Source organism: Zea mays, chromosome 4, assembly GCF_902167145.1.
Source record: "Zea mays cultivar B73 chromosome 4, Zm-B73-REFERENCE-NAM-5.0, whole genome shotgun sequence".
Classification (NCBI taxonomy): domain Eukaryota; kingdom Viridiplantae; phylum Streptophyta; class Magnoliopsida; order Poales; family Poaceae; genus Zea; species Zea mays.
In genome coordinates, this window is record NC_050099.1 from 28,856,942 (window position 1) to 28,878,169 (window position 21,228).

The following is a 21,228-nucleotide window of genomic DNA, read 5'->3' on the forward strand; positions in this document are numbered from 1 at the left end:
CTGAACAAGTTTCCCGACAAAACATACAAAATCTCAGACGTGAGCCCGAAAGGTCAGCCCCTTGCTCCAGAAGAGGCACTACCTAAGTTCCGGAATGCACTTGGGTTTTTAGTTAGAGATAATCTTGACATAACAATACGACAGTGGAGAGATGTGTCAGATGATGTCAAGAATCAAATATGGAATAAGCTATTAATGAGGTTCGTTCTGCCTCGGGGTTCAGAAGAACTCGTGAAGGAATACACGATGAAGCAGCTTGCGATAAATTTCCGAAACTGGAGGTCTAAGATGAACACAAAGTTTGCAAAGAAAGGTCTGGACCCGACCAAAAAATATAAAATCTCAGCAGGTCAGTGGGCAGTATTTTTAGAGCAGAGGAGCAGCCCTGATTTCATATCTCTAAGTGAGGCAAATTCTGAACTATCAAAGAAGAACAAGTACCGCCACCACCTAGGCACAGGTGGTTACAAGCGTCAGGTTCCTAAATGGAGACAAGAAGACGCCGAGAAGAAGGCCGCAGGGTTGCCGACGCTGTCCGAGCAACTTGGTGAAAGGGCGGCAAATTGGCTCCGTGCTAGAAAACCAAGGGAAACCGAGACCGGTGTATCTTTTGATGATCCCATTGTCGAAGAAGCGGCAAAAAACATATATACAATGGCAGCTAAGCAGAGCGAAGGAACTTTTAAGCCACAAAGGGAAAGAGACATCCTAACGGCTGGTCTCGGTAACCCTGAGCATCCTGGCCGTGTACGAGGAATCTCGTCTAAGGAAGGATGGAAGGAAGGATTCGGACAACAGTGGGAAGGTCTGTACAGGAAACGTGATCGATACAAGGAAGAGATGGCGGATTATTTTAAGTTGGAGGCCAAGAAAGAGTTCAAAGCCATGATGTCTCAAATGCTATCGAATCCTCCTCCAGAATTGATGCAACAGTTGGAGAGTGCGATGTCTGTTCAACAGATGACCACTCCACAAATACAAATAATTCCAGCAGCTCAACCGCCGGCTTCCACAGATTGTACGACATTACCAAGCTCTGTTGCTTCAACGGGAAATAAGGACCGTTATCCAGTTGATGACATCACAAGGCCTGTGGCGTGCGCACTGGTTATAAGATATGGTATTAACAATAAACGTACAAAGAAAGTAGCCACAGGCCTTGCGATCCCAGGACGCAAGTTCCATGGAAACGATATTCCAGATGATTATTGCAAAGTAGAAGTGACGACGGTCGTCCAAGGATCCGAGGACGACATGCTAGACATCCCTGGGCCCGAAGGTATCGAGAAACTTGGACAAGCTATCAAGAATTTTATCCTTTGGCCTCGAAGGGATGTCGATTTGCTTGATTGGTCGAATTCGCCGCAGGCGTCGCAGGCCCAACCGTCTCCGCCTTCTCAAATTTTTGCTCCTATTGTACATCCGTCATCCTCACCTCCTCAAACTTCACATGCTGCTCCTCATCCTTTTTCTGACCCACTGTCTCCGCCACAAGCATCACCATTCAGGGCTCCACCACCTTCTCCTCCCCATCCTCTTGGTGACCCACTGTCTACGCCACCATCAAGGGATCCACCTTCTCCACAGCCATCAAACGATCCAAGGCCATCAAAGAAATCTAAACTTCCTATTCCAAAATTGGTGTCCCCGTATCAGAAAAAGAAGAGTAAAGCTACTACTGCTGGCACAGTTCGGTTTTTGAAAGGGATTGGACGGAGCCTCACGTCACAAACTGTTGATTTGGCCGAGCACGAGGAGTCTGCAAAAAAGGCTGAGGCAATGGCCGCAAAGATAAAGAAGCCAACTAAGGCAGATTACAAAAACGTGCCTAAAAAATATGTGCCGGGCAGACCTCTGCTACCTCTTGAGAAACTAAGAAAGGTCCCGGCTGGTGTTAAAAGGTTGCATGACTGGTACATGCGGGCATCATCGGTTGGCATCGACACCATCAGTGTGCATATACCAGACCATGCTTTTATTGGTTCGAACCAAAAGGCCGTTGTTACATTCGAGGACATGTGGTTAATGATGAACCTTCAGAGACTCGACGTGCAACTTGTAACGATGTTTGCATTGTAAGTGTCGCTCATACTTCCACATATGTGTGTTATTATTAGTGAGCTGTATAAAATTTCAATATCTGACATGCACGTGTGACTTGCAGAATGCAACATGATCAGCAGGAGATCCTTTACGGTACCAAGCCCAATGCTAGTGCCAGTAAAAGGGTTGGGTATCTCAACCCAATACTTATATCCGAGGAAAGCCACACTTTTAGAATCGGGAAAGACAACGATGAATTACGGGGAAAGACGGACGAAGAAGTTGAGAAGCGTATAAAGGATATGAAGAAGGATTTTGAAGCTCGATACGCCACCTACATAGGACATGCAATGCTTCAATTTCAAGACAGGGAAGCCATAATGGCCCCGTACAACTTTAAGTAAGTGTGATTTTGCATTAAATAAAATTAATAATTTCAATACACATGCATCACAAATTTGATTCGTACAGGGACCACTGGATATGCTTCCTCATTTATCCTAAGGTTGGAAAGGTGCTGGTGCTCGACTCCTTAAACTTCGACCCTTCGACATATGCAACATTCCTCAGCATCTTAGAGCTGTAAGCCTTTTCTATGCATGCATACTTTTATCGATTAAAATTTGAGAATAACATGGTGATTCTATTTGAGATCACAGGGCTTTTAGGTTTTATAAGTTTAAAGGTGGAAAGTACGACCTGTCGAAACAACGCGTGCCACTAGAAATCCATCATCACTGGCCGGTAAGTATGTGATTTTATGAATACATATCATACACAATGTTGCAACTAAATAACCAATCTCCCGTTATGTAGTGCCACAAGCAACCACAAGGATCAGTCCTATGTGGATTCTATGCGTGCGAGTTCATGAGAGTGAACGGACGATACGTCACGAACCCTGACAAGGTATTATTAGTAATAGTCAAGTATGTATTTATGTCATTAAAGATGCAAATGTGTATAAATAGATGATGTTTATAAAATTCCTTTACAGCAATTTCAACGAGGAAACCCGGAGAACTTGACCGAAGCTGCATTGTATGGCATAGTCGAGGACCTCTGCACATTCATATTGAAAGAGGTCATACCCGCAGAAGGAAAATATCACGATGCTTCCGGGACATTAGCTTTGCCAGAGTTTAGAATACTAACAGAAATTAGTAGATTATCTCTTAGCCGAGATAGTTATTAGAGCTTAGGTGAAAACTTATGATGTATAGAATGCATGAAGCATATATGGTTGTAAACAGAATACTTTGATGTATATAAATGTATGATAGAATTTAATTTCATGTTGCTTTCAATATCAATATAGATCTATATATATATATGTTTGTGTGTGTGTAAATAAATATATATATAATTCAGTATTGTTTGAAATTTTGAAAAAAGGCGGGAAAACTTTCCACTGGCGGCTAAATAAAGAAAACCGCCAGTGAAAAGTGCATTTTCACTGGCGGTTTTCTTAAGGAACCGCCAGTGGAAATGCACTTTTCACTGGCGGTTCCTTAAGAAAACCGCCAGTGAAAATGCACTTTTCACTGGCGGTTCCAAAATAACCGCCAGTGGAAATGCTGATTTCCACTGACCCCTAGCACTGGCGGTACTGAAAAACGCCTGTGTAAATAGGTTTAGAACCGCCACTATAGAGCTTCTGTGTACTAGTGACAGCTTCAGCTCTGGCTCCTTGGCTTCTCTAGAGGAGCCATAGCCAGTTTTGCAATTCGTTTGGACAAAACGGTTTCTCTTGTGTTCGTTTCAAATAATGTATGAGTAAAATGTAGGAGCTAGTAGAAGCTATATTTTTTGTGCTCTGGCTCCCAACGCAAAACAACTCTAGCTCTTAGTGCTGTCAATGAGAAGCCGTTTTTTATCGTTTTGGCAGAGCTTCACGATGAGACAGAGCGAGAGCCGTCAGCCATGCTAAAAGGACCCTTTGTTTGGTAGAAGAGTAGAATAGAGCGGAGCCGTTACGTTCTTTGTTTGGTTGGAGAGCCATATGAGTGTAGAGGGGAGGACTTGCGTCCAATCGTTTTAGTAGAGCAGCAGCATCCCAACTATTTATGAAATTATGATATATTTTCATATGGAGACTCCAAGAGCCACTTCGCTAGCTACTCTTTCGTTAGAGACCAAAGATCCAGAAAATAAGAATGGATCCGCTCCATTTTTGTCCACTGGTCAACGAAACACACTACAAGAAGGGGGGTGGGGTGGGGTTGTTAACTTTTGAGTTAATTACACTGGATGAAATGGAGTCAGCTCTGCCGCTGCCGGAGAAGTATTGTTGATAGTATCACGGAACGGAATATATATATAGCATGTAATTAATACTACATACATTAGAATCGTAAAAGAATGTCTCGACAATTGAATACACGACACAGACACGGGTACGAGTACAAAGTGTGCTGCATATGTATAATACAATAACCACAGGAATGAATTCGAAGACGTACGAGTACGTACGTATACGTATATATGTATACACGATGTGTAATATATAATGACACAGCAGCTACTAGAGCAGCACATGATGGTGATCATCAACCACGCACGTACCGGCCGGTCATCAGCTAGCTAGCATGCCCTGGCCGTCGTCGATCGATCGACGATATGTCCTCAGAAGCACATGTCGAGGACGCAGCAGCAGCAGATGGCGGCGCAGCTGCATGAGCAAAGCCAAGCATGCAGCAGGTGATCAGAACGCATCATCTCTATCTATCTAGCTTCTGTGGTTGGAGTCAATTAATAAGTTATATAAGCCCTCACCATCCTTTCCAGAAACCGTCGCCGCCGCGGCTGCTGCTGGTGGTGGTTGTCTGCTGCTGGCCGTAGTACGCCGCGCCGCCGTCCTGGGCCGTTGGCGGGTACGCCGGCGGTGGCGCGACGTACGCCGGCGGAGGCGCGCCGTAGGCCTGTTGGCCCGGCGGTGGGTAGCCCGCTTGGTAGCTCATGATCGTGATCGGTGGGTCGCGTCGGTCGATCAGATCAGCTGCAAAAACAGTAACGAGCTAGCTAGCTGTATGTGCTGCAACTGCGTGTGTAGATGAATGGATGGATTGGACGGACGATGATCTGGAAATCCCCCATTATTCGTTTCTATTTATATGTATATAGAGAGAGACAGGCAGGAGAGACAGAAACCGGCCACGCGGTATCCATCGTCACCGGTAGGTTGCTTAGACGCGTACTACTCTCGCCTACAGCTAGCTAGGCTAGCTGCTTTATTTGTTGCCTTGCCTATGGATTAGAACGAGCCATTTCATCCAACCACCTCTTTTTTTATTACTATATTATTATTATTATTATTATTATTATTATAGATAAACGATTTTTAATCACGTTTCCCTACACAGGCAGGCTGCGTGTTGAAGGCCATGCCATGTGGAGCGGCGGCACCACCACCAGTAGGAGTTGGCAGGACGGCACGCCTCCGCTGACCTGACCGAAGCTGTGTTGGGTCGGTGGTTCAACTGGACGCCACGCCACACATTTCCAGGGAGAAGAAAAACGCCTTATTCCCGGTGCGTGTTCAAACTATACATGTCATTTTCGCACTCCTCACTTTTTTTATTTTGGTTTATGAAATATAATAAGTTGATCAATCACCAGTTCATTGCTCATAATCTAATAATTAGTAATAATATTAAAAATTGGTTCATTCTACCAAATTTATAGACATCTAGAATAAGATTTTGATTCTTCAAACCGAAGGTTCCCCTCTGCCATACGAAAGCATATGATAAGTACTACAGTAGCTAACAAGGTGGCAACGTGTATGTAGAACCAAAAGTGATGTTAATTTGGACCCCTGAAAACGCGGACGTCGATATCACCGTGATCTTTAGAGTACAAACTAATTATTTTAGCAATGGTCTAAGCAGCTGGCATATTTGAGAGGATCAATTCCGATTTTAAATAAAAGTGAAGCAAATCCATGGTACGTAACTGCGTTTCTCCAAACTTGGAATAATCATCCTTTACAGGGTATTGTTAAAAGATGCTCGATATAAAAAAACGACCATTTATTAGTATTATTATTATTTTTGAGAAGTTCCCTACCATAGTCTCGAACATTTAGAATACGTTGCATTAACTCGTAAAGTCGTAACGTAAAGGTGTGTACTACTATTACGTATTTGGCACGTGGCGATTACGTAATGGGCAGCCCATGGCCGCGGCCGCTGGGCCTTCGGATGACCACGTTTGTTACTGGAACTGTTTCGGGGCTAAAAGCATCTGATGGCGGCCCATGAACAATGCTAGGGTCGGTGGGCTGAGAGAAAAGATTGGCACTTGAATTGTCTTCTTCTTTTCCGCCCAAAAAAAAATAAATGCAGGATAAAAAAAAACATCGACCACGATGGGACTCGAACCCACAATCTCCCGCTCCGGAGGCGAGCGCCTTATCCATTAGGCCACGCGGTCATCTTGTGTGCTAAGGAGATTATTGTTATTAGTATACCGTTGTGCATACAGGCGGGTCACCATGCTACCGTGCCAGTGGGCGGCTGCTGCCTGTTGCGCACTAGCATAGGTGCACTACACTAGTACAGACTCAACTCCGAGGAAACGTGAGTCGTGTGCCTGCTGTCGGACGCACCAACAGTAGCCAAGTCTCCGGTATTCTACTCTAAATCTGTCACACGTAGGTTGTCGGCCATTCATTAGCCGATACATACTTTGTCGATTGCTGGATAATCGACAGGATGCTAGTTTTATAATTCTATGAAGACAACACCTAAACATGTAATTATTCATTACATCAAGATAGAACCTTAGTCGGAGGAAACGTGATAAGGAGTTTATGAAGCTTTAGCAGGCACGCGACTCACGTTTATATAAAAAAAAACATAAAAAAATCAACATGGTCCGACAGCAGGCACACGACTCACGTTTCCTCCGACTACAGAATTTTTAGCTTTGTGATGGACCTTAGTTGTCTCTTGATCGGCAAAATGATAAGGAGTTTATAAATCCACTCGATCTCACATCAAGATAGACGATATTATATTTCCGTAAAAGTAAAATGATAAGGAGTTTATGAAGCCACTTGGTCTCAACAGTAGAGTGCCTAATGATGTTAGTTTTGTTTTCGTTATTGATCTCATTAAGACAGCTTGCTTACAAAAGTTCCATAATACTTCGCTTCTCCCTAGCACACGCTCATGTGGCTAGAGATGGAAACATGGTGGATTCACATGGAAAGTATGGGTGGATATCGAGCCAGCTCGACTCGTTACTATAACGAGCCAGCTTAGCTTGTAGCTTGTAGCTTTCAATAATATTTAAGTGTTTAACACTATAATGACCTTTATAATATTATTATCATATTATCGTCCTAGCTTCTACCTTTCAATATTAAATTGAATAACCAAATATGTATTAACTTACATATTTACAAACCTTTTTATTAAAATAAGTTAGCAACAAGTATCATTATAAAGCAATTCATCATCTATTTCACAAATATGTAACATTTCATTGCACAGCACTAACTAGAAAACAAAGTTCACAAAACCATAACCAATAATCAAATATTAAATATGCAATGTAGGTATATAGCCATGCAATAATACAAATATTTAAGCACATGGCACATCCACACATGTCCATATCAGAGATCATAACTACGAGAACACAAGACTATGAGAGGAGACGACACAAACGACTAGACAAACTTGTGTTGTGGCTTGACTCATTTGGCTCGCGATCTAGCTCACGAGCTAACCCGAGCTGGCTCATTAGAGAACCGAGCTAGAATGTCAGCTTGGCTCGCTAAATTAAAACGAGCCGAGTCGAGCCGAGCTACTAACGAGCCGAATCGAGCCGAGTTATCGAGCCACGAGTATTTCGTCCAGCCCTAGAATCAATTCCAGGTATCATAGTTTGTCATATTTTAATTTAGATTTTTGAATGCATATCTTTTTAGAATACGAACACAAAGTGAATATCTCATATTTGAATTTATATCCAAATATTTATCCAATTAAACTTAAAGTGCATATTCTTAAATTTAACAGATGAATATAATTTTACTACTAAGTGAAACAGAAATGTGCCCTTAGGCTATTTCTATATTATTTTAGTGATTAGATGCACAACACACTAGGTGAGAACTAACAAAATTTAAGCAAAGGTATATCTAGATGGATCAAGAATAAAGGTAAGTTCTACACACTTAGTCAGTTGTTTTATGTGCTAAACATACTTGTCTAAGTGCCAGGGACTCAACTAAGTGAAGTCCAAAAGAATCAAAGGAAGACAAAGGAAGGAACGTAGAAAAGGTGCTCGATTGTGCAGCACTGGATGGTCCGGTGCCACCCACCGGACAGTCCGGTGCACGGTCTGCCAAACTCTCTGCTCTCGGGTTTTCTTGGCTACGTCGGCTATAATTCACCGGACAGTCCGCACGAGGCGCTGGATAGTCCGGTGTACCATTCGTGCAACGGCTACCTGCCACGTTGACCAAGAGCCAAAGGTCATATGGCACACCGGACCGTCCGGTGCCCCACAAAAAAGGAAACCAGCCAATAAGGCGATTCTCTGCTGCGTCCTGCGCTCGTACTAATCACTATCCGGTGTGCACCGGACAGTCCGGTGCGCCCACGGACAGAAGGCAAGAATTGCCTACCAAATGGAGCTCCAACGGCTCCTAGCTGCCTTAGGGCTCTAAAAGGGTGCCCTAGGCGCATGGAGCAGAACACCAAGCATCCATTGAACATCCTAAGACGTTTAGACTCCACAAGCACACATCCGGATCATTGTGATTGATATTTGAGCACTTGTTGAGTTGTAAACTCGTTGCGCTGTGTTTGTGTGCTCGTTTCTTGACTTGTGTGCATGTCGTTGCTGTGACTCTAGCTCTTGCGTGTGTTTCTATTCCCTCCCTTACTTTTGTGGTTTTCATTGTGATCAATATTGTAAGGGTGAGAGGCTCCAACTTGTGGAGATTCCTCACAAAGGGAACATCTGCTATAATGAAGTAAACCGTGTTATTCAAGTGGATCATTGGATCGCTTGAAAGGGGTTGAGTGCAACCCTTGTCCATTGGGACGCCACAACGTGGAAGTAGGCAAGTGTTCTACTTGGCCGAACCATGGGATAAAATCGTTGTGTCATCTGTTGTTATTCGTGTGCGATTCTCTCTGCTTCTACTCACTTGATAATTGCTCTAAGTTTAATACTCACTTTGTGAAGAGCAATTAAGTGAAGAAGTCATCTCTTTCTCTCTAGACATAGCACCTTGGTTGATTCCACTAACATTTCATAAACCAAGTTTGTGCCATTTAGTGTTGATTTTTACAGGATCACCTATTCACCCCCCTCTAGGTGCTCTCAATTGGTATCAGAGTCGTACTCTTCATTAAGGGACTAACCGCCCGAAGAGATGGATCCTAAAGGTAATGGGATGGTGATCAATGACAAGGAGAAGGAGACCCTCTACGTAAACGAGACAAACGACGACAAGCCCACTAACTCAGGCTCAAGTCACCAGAAGAGGGATGGAAAGAAGAAGAGGCGCATAAAGAAGATCATCTACTACGACAGCAACGCCTCCTCCTCTTCACCAAGGGATGACGACGACGAAGACTCTTCGTCGAAAAAGAAAACGGTTAATCAAAACTATTCTTTTGATTATTCTCGCATCCCTTATAATTCGAATGCCCATTTACAATCTATTCCACTTGGAAAACCCTCACACATTGATGGAGAGGACTATTCATTTTGGAGTCATAAAATGCGTAGTCACTTATTTTCCCTCCATCCTAGTATTTGAGAAATTGTTGAAAATGGAATGCATTTCGATAGCACTGACACTCATGTATTCATTAATGAGCAAATACATATAAATGTCCAAGCTACTATTGTTTTGCTAGCATCTCTATGTAAGGATGAATACAACAAAGCGAGCGACTTGGACAATGCCAAGCAAATATGTGATACCCTCAAGATCTCTCACGAGGGTAATGATGCCACCATGATTACCAAGATGGAACTGGTGGAAGTCGAGCTGGGGAGGTTTGCCATGATAAGGGGAGAGGATCCAACTCAAACTTACAACAGGCTCAAGACCCTGGTCAACAAGGTTCGAAGCTATGGGAGTACAAGATGGACGGATCATGACGTCGTCCGACTCATGCTAATGTCTTTTACCGTTATTGATCCTCATCTTGTGAATCTTATCCATGAGAATCCCAGGTACACCAAGATGACGCTCGAGGAAATTCTCGGAAAATTTGTAAGCGGGCGCATGATGGTGAAGGAAGCGAGATAAGTGGACGATGCTGCAAATGGATTGCTTCCTCTCTATGAGCCGCACCCCGTTGCTCTCAAAGCAACCAACAGCTAGGAGGCGCTACCTAGCAAGGTAGCACAAGTGGAGGCTGTCGGGCTCAACGAGGACGAAATGGCGCTTATAATCAAGCGTTTCAAGACCACCTTGAAGGGACGCACGAAGTACCCCAACAAGAACAAATCAAGGCGAAAGCGCTCTTGCTTCAAGTGCGGTAAGTCTGGTCATTTCATAGCACAATATCCCGATAATGACAATGACCAGGCACAAGAAAAGAATGGGAAGAAGGAAAGGAAGAATAACTACGGGAAGGCAAAGGGCGAGGCGCAGATTGGAAAAGAATGGGACTCCGATGAAGAACTATAGGACTGCTCTTCATCCGACTCCGATGATGAAGGACTAGCTGCCTCGGCCTTCAACAAAACCTTTCTCTTCCCCAATGTAACATCCCAAAATTCTAACCCAGGTTTGAAACCCTAATCCCCCCTTCTTATCTTCTATCCCAAAACTCCCTTAGATTTTTGCCATCATATGCATACACTTTGTTTGATCACAAGCACCTCACTTTGATTTTATTTTCCAACACCTAGATTATCCACTAAATGATTTGTTCAAAAAGAAAAGAAACAAAAATAGAAATGAGTTGTTAAAAATAAAAAGGAAAAAGAAAAAAACTCTTCTTCCCCCTGCTGGGCCAATTCTGGCCCATGTCGCGGCCGCCTCCCCCCTCCCCCGCGCCCGCGCATTCCCCCCCCTCAGCCCATTAGCCGGCCCGCTCGCGCGCGAAGCCGCCTGCGCGCTCCCCTCACTCTCTCTCGCTGACAAGCCAGCCCCACCCGCCAGCCCCTCTCGCTCGCGCGCTCCCTCTCACGGGCAGACCGGCCCCACCGGTCAGCCGCGTCGTCTTCCTCGCGTACGACGCACCGCCGTCCCCTCACCGCCGTCCCCTCCATCGCCGTCCCCTCGCCCATCCCCTCGCCGCACAGGAAGAGTTCGGCACCGCCCCGTCCTCACCGCTTGACCAACGTCCTTGCCCAGTACCGCTCCGCTGTGGAGTCTCATCGGCGCCGCTGTGCGGCATTAATGCCGGTGTTGTGCACCTCACCGGCGCCCGCCGAGCTCCGCCGCTCCCCTCCCCTCGGGCGCCTATAAAAAGGTCGCCCCGGGCACCTCCTTCTCCGCACCGGCCTCGGCCACTCCCCTCCTCCCCTCGCCCGAGCGCAATTCGTGAAGCGCCGCCGTCTTCCCCCTCTTCTCTCTCCCTCTCCGTTGGTCTAGCGAGCGATTAAGTGAACCGAGCAGCTTCCTCACAATGCCGCGAACGCAAAGCACCATTTCCCCGCCCCAGTCCCTCACCCAAAGCCCACTGGCGGTGATCCCCGCCGCGGAGCTCTGACACCTCCCCGCGGACAGCCCCCTCTCGACCCCCTCTAGCCAAATTAAGCCTACCCCTAGGATCGCCAGCCCCTGCCCGTGCTAAGCCACCTCCCCGTGGACCAAGAACCGGGCCACCGGCGACGAATCGCCGTCGAGCCCACCGGCGACCGGCTTTTCTCCCCGCTCGGCTGGTTCACCCGCGCCGTCAGACCGTCGCACCGTTACCCCCCTCCGCTCTCGCTGACAAGTGGACCCACAGTGACGCCGTCGCTCCCGCGCGCCCGCGCCGTCTCCCTCGCCCGTGGGCCGTAGCTGGGCCGGCGCCCTCGCGCGCGCCTGCCCCGCGCCTGGCTGGGCCGAAAACCTTCCCCCCGGCCCATCAGAGAAGAAATCCCTTTTCCTTTTCTTTTCTTCACCTTTTTCTCATTTAATTAGTTTACTTCAATATTTTATGCACCAAAAATTATCTAAATAATTTCTAAAGTCCTAAGTAATAATAATGTTGGTAAATGACACACTACAATTAGTAGACTACTGTTGATGTATTGTTTATTGACTGTTTTAATAGAAGAAGCGGGGACCGCGGATCCAGAACCCGTAGCCCCGGAAGAAGGGCCGGAGCCTGATCTCCCGGAAGTAGATCTTTTGTGCCAGGAAAGCTTCGACGAAGGCAAGTCCATCCTTCCCTTGATGCATAAATTACCTATTCTCTCTACCACTGCCTAGGCCGGGAATTCAGGGTGGGATAATTGCATTGTGAGTAAGAGATGGCCCGCACTGACATATATATTCTGGATACGAAATGTGGATTGGGAAAAAGGGCAATGTGTTTCTTCAAATAAGGTCTCTTTTCAAAAAGGTTACACGATGAAGGGTACTCACCCTCATCACCTTGGGAGTGGGATGATCAAGGACTCCCTGGTTTAGGGGAGGGCCTAAGGTGTTGGCTCAGCTGGTTTAGGCGTGAGCAGAAGGATTGTCCCCTCATATAAGGACCGACTTGTCATTTTCACTACCTATACTCCTTAATAGTACAACCACTCGAGACTGTGTGGGCAGTCACTCAATCCGAACTCGTGCGGTCCAACCCCAGGGTTATGAAGGCTGGGGAGCACCGGGAGGATAAGGAGGGGGAAAGTTTTGTCCGGTTTGGACATGGTGGTGGCCTGACTCCTTCCGGATAACCGTTAAGGTTAGGACGTACGAGGAAGGAAAGAGATCCGGCATTCGGGTCTCGCGACGGTGAGATCGCAGAAATCGGGCTAGTGGGTAAAGTGTACCCCTCTGCGCAGAGTTGAAACCTATTCGAATAGTCCGTGTCCACTGGTATGGACGAGTCTGGTATGGTATGACAATTAGAGATTTTTCTATGAGTTCCACGAACAGGGAAATGTGTGGGTAAGGAGGTGTTGAGAAAGAAAATAAGGCCACGGGAGCGGGAAGCTCAGTGGTGGTTGAGTATTTGGTTACTTTTAAGTCTTTGGGAAAACCTACAACAACTGCCTTCCTCTAAGAAAATGAAGAGTGACATAAACTCCACCAAATAAAGCATGTATATTATAGGTCTCTTTCTCTCTACGGGAGCGGGGTGGGCTTGCAGAATACCTAGTGTATTCACCCAGATTTATTTATGTTTTTCAGCAGCCGAAGACTTCTTTTCTGCTATGCTTGATTAAGAGGGTTGTGTCTGCACCCAGTTCTGCCTGTGGCTTGGGCCAGTATATTTTTCCTTCTGCGCTTCTTATTTTGGCTCTCTGGAGCTTGTACCCCGGTATTGTAATAACCTTTATCTAAACTATGTACTATTTGAAGTAAGGAATGTGTTTACTAGCCTCCTGGGACTAGTAATTGTATCACATTTGAGTCCCAAAGGATCGGGACGCTTCAGGTGGTATCGGAGCCCATAGGACTGGCCGTAGGTCGCAGCCCTGATCCTAAAACTTGCCCTAAAAAGAAAATACCTCTTTCCCCAAGCTTGTCTTCTCTCCTCCTCCCCGGTTTTAACAGACCCTTCTTTTCCTCTTCCAGATGGAAGACTCTCTGGCCATTAGGACATCCTACTGCTCAGAGGTGGAAGGGTTCCCACATCTGTTGCGAAGCTGTGCGCTCCGCATGGGAATCCGCAAGAAGCCGAAATACGTCTGGAAGGAGTATCTCGAGAGCGGAATGGAGAAATGCTCTATGGCAGTCTACCTGGGAGAAAGCCGAAACTATCCAAACCATCCTTCTTTCCAAGTCACTTTTACCGGATACCGCTTTCCAGATACTTGCCAGAATGTTGCCTGAACAGCCCTCCGACAACTATGCCAGAACTACAACAAGGTGATCTTTGAAACCCCCCTTCGCTACTTTCCACCCAGCAACAAGAATATCCCCACCTGGAGGAAAAGACTTCAGGCCCTGTCAGGAGGAGATCCTATTGAGGATGATCCCACCATCGTCTACATGGCTGGATACCTTCACACCCTTGATAACCAATATGATGACCACACCCTCCACTGCACCCACCTAACCTCCCGGGTGGAAAGCCTGGAGCAAAAAGTCAGGGAACTTTCAAGGGAAAAGGCGTCCCTCCAAGAGAGCCTCGCAATAGCAGAAGGCGAGGAAACCAATACCCGTGAGGCCTACCGCACCCTAAAGATGGATTACGACAAGAAACTGAAGAAGCTCGCCCCCGCAAGAAAAATACGCAAGAAGACCAAAAGCCAAGGATGTCAGACTGAGCAGAAGGAAGAAGCCCCTCCAACCCTACCCCCTGCCGGGTTAAGGAACTCGTCCGACACCGAGGAGATGTCCCTAGCCAGCCTTGATGACCTTCTCAAGGAATTTGGGGACACTTTAGAGGAGTTCGGGAGTACCCTAGATAGCACTCGCGTGTAATGAGCTTATGGTAGCTGTGTGCTGTATTATGTAATGGCCTGATGTAATGAATAAAATAACTAGTTAAGAAAAATGACATATGCATGATAGTGACTCTCTTCCCATGGCAGATGGCTTCGGATAAAACCACGCCTACCGCCTCCGGGATTGGAGCAGGTTTTCCTCTGAGAGCCGAAGGAGAAGCTGGCGGAGAAGGGAGTGAGACCTACCTCCCCGCACCTCCGGATCTACCACTAGACCTAGCCCAAGTTCTAGCCAACCAAACCCGACTCATTGAAGTCCTCACTAGAAGTCTGGAAAACCAGCGCCCAGGTGGTGGAAGGCCACAGGACAGGATGGGAGATTTTTTGAGACTCAAGCCTCCCACGTTCGCGGGGTCCAGCAATCCCCTCGATGCAGATGACTGGCTTCGCACGATCAAGAGGAAGCTGGAAGCCATCGGATGCCCCAAAAATTAGCGTGTCCAACTGGCTGCTCATTAGCTTTCAGGAATGACTTTAGCATGGTGGGACACCTTTAGTGAGGCCGTCAGAGATGCTACCTGGGCAGAATTCGAAACACCCTTCCGTGAGCACCATGTACCCCAGGGGATAGTTCAACTCAAGGAGGATGAATTCTAGGAGCTAACTCAAGGCGGGAGAACAGTCAGTGAGTATGTGCACAAGTTCACCGAGGTGGCCCGTTACGCGCCTGACGATGTCAGCACCGAGTCTAGGAAGATGGCCCATTTCCTGAAAGGACTAAGACCCAAGCTTAAGACCATCCTCGCCAGCCAAGACTTCCTCAACTTTTCTCACCTCTCCAACAAAGCTATCCAAGTGGAAAGGGCAAAAGAGGAAGAAAAAGGGCACCTCAAGAGGAAATTCCAAGTTCTCCGAGCTCAACAGCAAGAACGTCACCAGAGAGCTCGACCCTTTGGGCTTCCACCTAGGGGACCAAGCTTCAATAAACCATCTGGACCCACTCCATCGCGCTACAGTCAGCAGAGTCAGAGCTCCCTTCAGGCACCCTCCGTTGCAAGTAACCAACCGCCAGCAAATGCCTGTTGGCACTGCGGAGACCCCAGTCACTTCAAGAATAACTGCCCCCAGTTGAAGGCACCCGGACCTACCTACTCCAACTCGGTGAATGGCCCCAAGATTCCCTCGGCACCTACCTCCAAGGAACCTCCTTCCAACAGTCAGCAAAGCAGGACTCAGTACCAGGGTAGAGCCCAAGTCAACCACGTCGACGCTCAAGAAGCCCAGCAAGCCCCGGGAGTAGTGCTCAGTGAGTTCCTTGTTGAATTTACTCCCGCTACTGTGCTTTTTGATTCGGGAGCATCCCATTCATTTATAGCCACTAAGTTTGTGGAAAAGCATGGCATCCCCTCTACACCCCTAGCTATCCCTTTGGTCACCCGAACCCCGGGATCAGACCTCCTATGCCAACTCAGGTGCTCCCAAGTCAGAATTCTCTTAAGTGGGGTAGTGTTCCTGGCAGACTTAACCATCTTGCCATCCCAAGGGATTGATGTGATCCTAGGAATGGATTGGCTCACTAAGCACAAGGGTGTCATCAGCTGCGCAAGTAAGACCGTCCTTCTCACCGATCGCCAAGGAAAAGCAGTTTCCTATCAAGCCCAGCCGCCCGCAAACGATCCAATGATGTTTAATCTGGCAGCAGAAGACATGTCCGTAATCGAAGAGTTTGTGGATGTATTTCCGAAAGAGTTGCCTAGAATGCCACCAGAAAGAGGAGTGGAGTTCTATATAGATCTCATTCCTGGCACTGCGCCCATCGCAAAGAGACCATACCGCATGGCCCCCACAGAGTTAGCAGAATTAAAACTCCAGGTTGCAGAGCTGCAACAAAAAGGGTACATCCATCCTAGTTCGTCTCCCTAGGGAGCACCCGTCCTTTTCGTTACCAAAAAGGATGGAAGTATGAGAATGTGTATTGATTATCGGTCCTTGAACGAAGTTACAATCAAGAATAAGTACCCTCTCCCTCGGATCGATGATCTCTTCGACCAGCTGCAGGGAGCCAAATACTTTTCCAAGATAGACCTCAGGTCAGGATATCACCAACTGAGGATCAAGGAAGCAGACATTCAGAAGACTGCATTCGTCACCAGATACGGGCAATATGAATTCACAGTGATGCCATTTTGGCTAACAAATGCACCCACCTTTTTCATGAACCTCATGAATAAGGTATTTATGGAAGAATTGGATAAGTTTGTCGTGGTCTTTATCGACGACATCCTCATCTATTCCAAGAATCGCAAGGACCATGAGCGTCACCTTCGAATCGTCCTCGGAAGACTCAGGGCACATCAACTTTATGCTAAGCTCAGCAAGTGCGAGTTCTGGTTAGAAAAGATAGCCTTCCTGGGGCATATCTTGACTGCAGAAGGGATAGAAGTGGACCCATCCAAGGTGGAAGCCGTTTCAAAATGGAAACAGCCATCCAACGTCAGTGAAGTACGAAGCTTTCTGGGAATGGCGGGGTATTACCGCCGCTTCATCAAAGGATTCTCCAGCATAGCAAAACCTATGACCAAACTCCTCAAAAAGGACAATAAGTTTGTGTGGACTCCGAAGTGTGAGGAAAGTTTCTAGATCATCAAGGAAAAGCTTACAACCGTGCCCGTTTTGACACTACCGGATATACACCAGGACTTCGTCATCTTCTGTGATGCTTCAAGGCAAGGCTTAGGGTGTGTCTTGATGCAAAATGAGAAAGTTATTGCCTATGCATCTCGCTTACTCAAGCCACACGAGCAGAACTACCCCACCCACGACTTGGAGTTGGCAGCCATAGTACACGCCCTGAAAATATGGAGGCACTATCTGATTGGGAACAAATGTCACATCTTCACCGATCACAAGAGTCTGAAGTACATCTTCACTCAGCCGGACCTCAACCTCCGTCAAAGAAGATGGCTTGAATTGATCAAGGATTATGACCTCGAGATCCACTACCACCCCGGGAAGGCCAACGTGGTAGCAGATGCCCTCAGCCGAAAACCTTTCGGGATTGAAGGGACCAACTTTTTAGAAGATTGGAAGAAAGAATCAGCTCAGCTAAATGCATGTCTAGGAGACAACGATAGCCTGGAAATCAAGCCAATACTAGAAGATCTCATAAGCAAGGCTCAACGCCTGGACGCAGAGACATTCAGACTTATGGAAAGAGCTCGCAGGGAGCAACTTCTGGATCTTAAGACAGATGAGCAAGGAGTCCTTTGGTTCAAGAACCGCCTGTGTGTACCAATGGGAGAGGCACGAGAAGTCCTGCTCAATGAAGCCCACAACTCAGCTTACTCCATCCACCCAGGAACCACCAAGATGTACCTGGACCTCAAAGCCAGATATTGGTGGAAAGGGATGAAGAAGGAAATAGCACAGTATGTGGCCTGGTGTGACACCTGTCAGCGAACGAAGGCCGAACATCAGAAACCTGTAGGCCTGCTGCAACCTCTCCCAGTGCCTGAATGGAAGTGGGAAGAAATAGGCATGGATTTCGTGACCGGACTGCCCCGAACGCAGAAAGGGAATGATTCTATCTGGGTAATAATCGATCGTCTCACCAAGGTGGCCCACTTCGTTCCGGTAAAAACCACTTTTGGAGGAGCCGCCCTTGCCCGAATATACCTTAAGGAGATAGTCAGGCTCCATGGCATACCATGGAAGATAGTGTCAGATAGAGGAACGCAGGTCACCTCAAAATTTTGGAAAGGCCTCCAGCAAGAAATGGGCACCAAGTTAGATTTCAGCACCGCTTATCACCCCCAGTCAGATGGTCAAACGAAAAGAGTCAACAAGATCCTCGAAGATTTACTAAGAGCCTGTGTGTTAACGTTCGATAGGGATTGGGAGTCCAGTTTGTCGTACGCCGAATTCTCATACAACAACGGCCATCAGGCCAACATCAAAATGTCACCGTTCGAAGCACTGTATGGAAGAAAATGCCAGACTCCCCTAATGTGGTCCAATGTAGGGTAAAGGACACTAGAAGGACCCGACTTTGTTAAAGAAGCTGAAGAGAAAGTTGCCTTGATCCGCAAGAGGTTACTTGAAGCTCAGAGTCGACAGAAGAGTTACGCAGACAATAGACGAAGAGAACTCAGGTTTGAGGAAGGAGACTTCGTTTATCTCAAGGTCTCCCCGATGCGGGGTGTCAAAAGGTTCCAAATGAAAGGAAAGCTAGCACCACGTTTCGTCGGCCCCTACCCCATCATTAGCCGAGTGGGACCCGCAACATACTGCCTTGAGCTACCAGAATCTATGTCAGATATTCACAATGTGTTTCATGTGTCTCAGCTCCGCAAGTGCCTACAAGTACCAGAAAACCACATCGAGGCAGAGGCAATTTAGATTCAAAAGGATCTCCAGTACCGAGAAAAGCCAGTGAAGATTCTCGACTCAGCAGTCCGAAGGACCCGCAACTCAGAACTGAGACTCTGTAAGGTTCAGTGGAACAGAGATGGAGAAGAGGAAGCCACCTGGGAAAGTGAGGACTCTCTGAGGAAGGAATACCCTCACCTTTTCTCGAGCCCCGTTTGAATCTCGAGGGCGAGATTCCTTTAAGTGGGGTAGGTTTGTAACATCCCAAAATTCTAACCCAGGTTTGAAACCCTAATTCCCCCCTTCTTATCTTCTATCCCAAAACTCCCTTAGATTTTTCCCATCATATGCATACACTTTGTTTGATCACAAGCACCTCACTTTGATTTTATTTTCCAACACCTAGATTATCCACTAAATGATTTGTTCAAAAAGAAAAGAAACAAAAATAGAAATGAGTTGTTAAAAATAAAAAGGAAAAAGGAAAAAACTCTTCTTCCCCCTGCTGGGCCAATTCTGGCCCATGTCACGGCCGCCTCCCCCCTCCCCCGCGCCCGCGCATTTTCCCCCCCTCGGCCCATTAGCCGGCCCGCCCGCGCGCTCCCCTCACTCTCTCTCGCTGACAAGCCAGCCCCTCTCGCTCGCGCGCTTCCTCTCACTGGCAGACCGGCCCCACCGGTCAGCCGCGTCGTCTTCCTCGCGTACGACGCACCGCCGTCCCCTCCATCGCCGTCCCCTCGCCCATCCCCTCGCCGCACAGGAAGAGTTCGGCACCACCCCGTCCTCACCGCTTGACCAACGTCCTTGCCCAGTACCGCTCCGCCGTGGAGTCTCATCGGCGCCGCTGTGCGGCATTAATGCCGGCGCTGTGCACCTCACTGGCGCTGTGCACCTCACTGGCGCCCGCCGAGCTCCGCCGCTCCCCTCCCCTCCGGTGCCTATAAAAAGGTCGCCCCCGGGCACCTCCTTCCCCGCACCAGCCTCGACCACTCCCCTCCTCCCCTCGCCCGAGCGCAATTCGCGAAGCGCCGCCGTCTTCCCCCTCTCCGGTGAGTTCTTCCCCCTCTTCTCTCTCCCTCTCTGTTGGTCTAGCGAGCGATTAAGTGAACCGAGCAGCTTCCTCACAATGCCGCGAACGCAAAGCACCATTTCCCCGCCCCAGTCCCTCACCCAAAGCTCACTGGCGGCGATCCCCGCCGCGGAGCTCCGCCACCTCCCCGCGGACAGCCCCCTCTCGACCCCCTCTAGCCAAATTAAGCCTACCCCTAGGATCGCCAGCCCCTGCCCGTGCTAAGCCACCTCCCCGTGGACCAAGAACCGGGCCACCGGCGACGAATCACCGTCGAGCCCACCGGCGGCCGGCTTTTCTCCTCGCTCGGCCGGTTTACCCGCACCGTCAGACCGTCGCACCGTTACCCCCCTCCGCTCTCGCTGACGAGTGGGCCCGCAGTGACGCCGTCGCTCCCGCGCGCCCGCGCCGTCTCCCTCGCCCGTGGGCCGTAGCTGGGCCGGCGCCCTCGTGCGCGCCTGGCTGGGCCGAAAACCTCCCCCCCGGCCCATCAGAGAAGAAACCCCTTTTCTTTTTCTTTTCTTCACCTTTTTCTCATTTAATTAGTTTTCTTCAATATTTTATGCACCAAAAATTATACAAATAATTTCTAAAGTCCTAAGTAATAATAATGTTGGTAAATGACACACTACAATTAGTAGACTACTGTTGATGTATTGTTTATTGACTGTTTTAATAGAAGAAGCGGGGACCGCGGATCCGGAACCCGTAGCCCCGGAAGAAGGGCCGGAGCCCGATCTCCCGGAAGTAGATCTTTTGTGCCAGGAAAGCTTCGACGAAGGCAAGTCCATCCTTCCCTTGATGCATAAATTACCTATTCTCTCTACCACTGCCTAGGCTGGCAATTTAGGGTGGGATAATTGCATTGTGAGTAAGAGATGGCCCGCATTGACATATATATTCTAGATACGAAATGTGGATTGGGAAAAAGGGCAATGTGTTTCTTCAAATAAGGTCTCTTTTCAAAAAGATTACGCGATGAAGGGTACTCACCCTCATCACCTTGGGAGTGGGATGATCAAGGACTCCCTGGTTTAGGGGAGGGCCTAAGGTGTTAGCTCAGCTGGTTTAGGCGTGAGCAGAAGGATTGTCCCCCTCATATAAGGACCGGCTTGTCATTTTCACTACCTGTACTCCTTAATAGTACAACCACTCGAGACTGTGTGGGCAGTCACTCAATCCGAACTCATGCGGTCCAACCCCAGGGTTATGAAGGCTGGGGAGCA

The 21,228-nt window shown here is 47.8% G+C and overlaps 1 protein-coding gene and 1 non-coding gene across 2 annotated transcripts; both read right to left on the reverse strand.

The window, feature by feature from the left end:
- Nucleotides 1-4,337: 4,337 nt before the first annotated feature.
- Nucleotides 4,338-5,121, reverse strand: LOC100281009 (uncharacterized). The gene is made up of 2 exons (NM_001158772.1): nt 4,819-5,121; nt 4,338-4,714 (listed from the first exon to the last, which is right to left on the reverse strand). Exons 1-2 carry the CDS (start codon nt 5,001-5,003, stop codon nt 4,669-4,671), a joined length of 231 nt encoding a protein of 76 aa, NP_001152244.1. The 5' UTR covers nt 5,004-5,121; the 3' UTR covers nt 4,338-4,668.
- A 1,283-nt stretch (nt 5,122-6,404) lies between these two features.
- Nucleotides 6,405-6,477, reverse strand: TRNAR-CCG (transfer RNA arginine (anticodon CCG)). The gene has a single exon. It is a non-coding gene; the product is annotated as a tRNA-Arg (tRNA).
- Between the last annotated feature and the right edge of the window lie 14,751 nt (nt 6,478-21,228).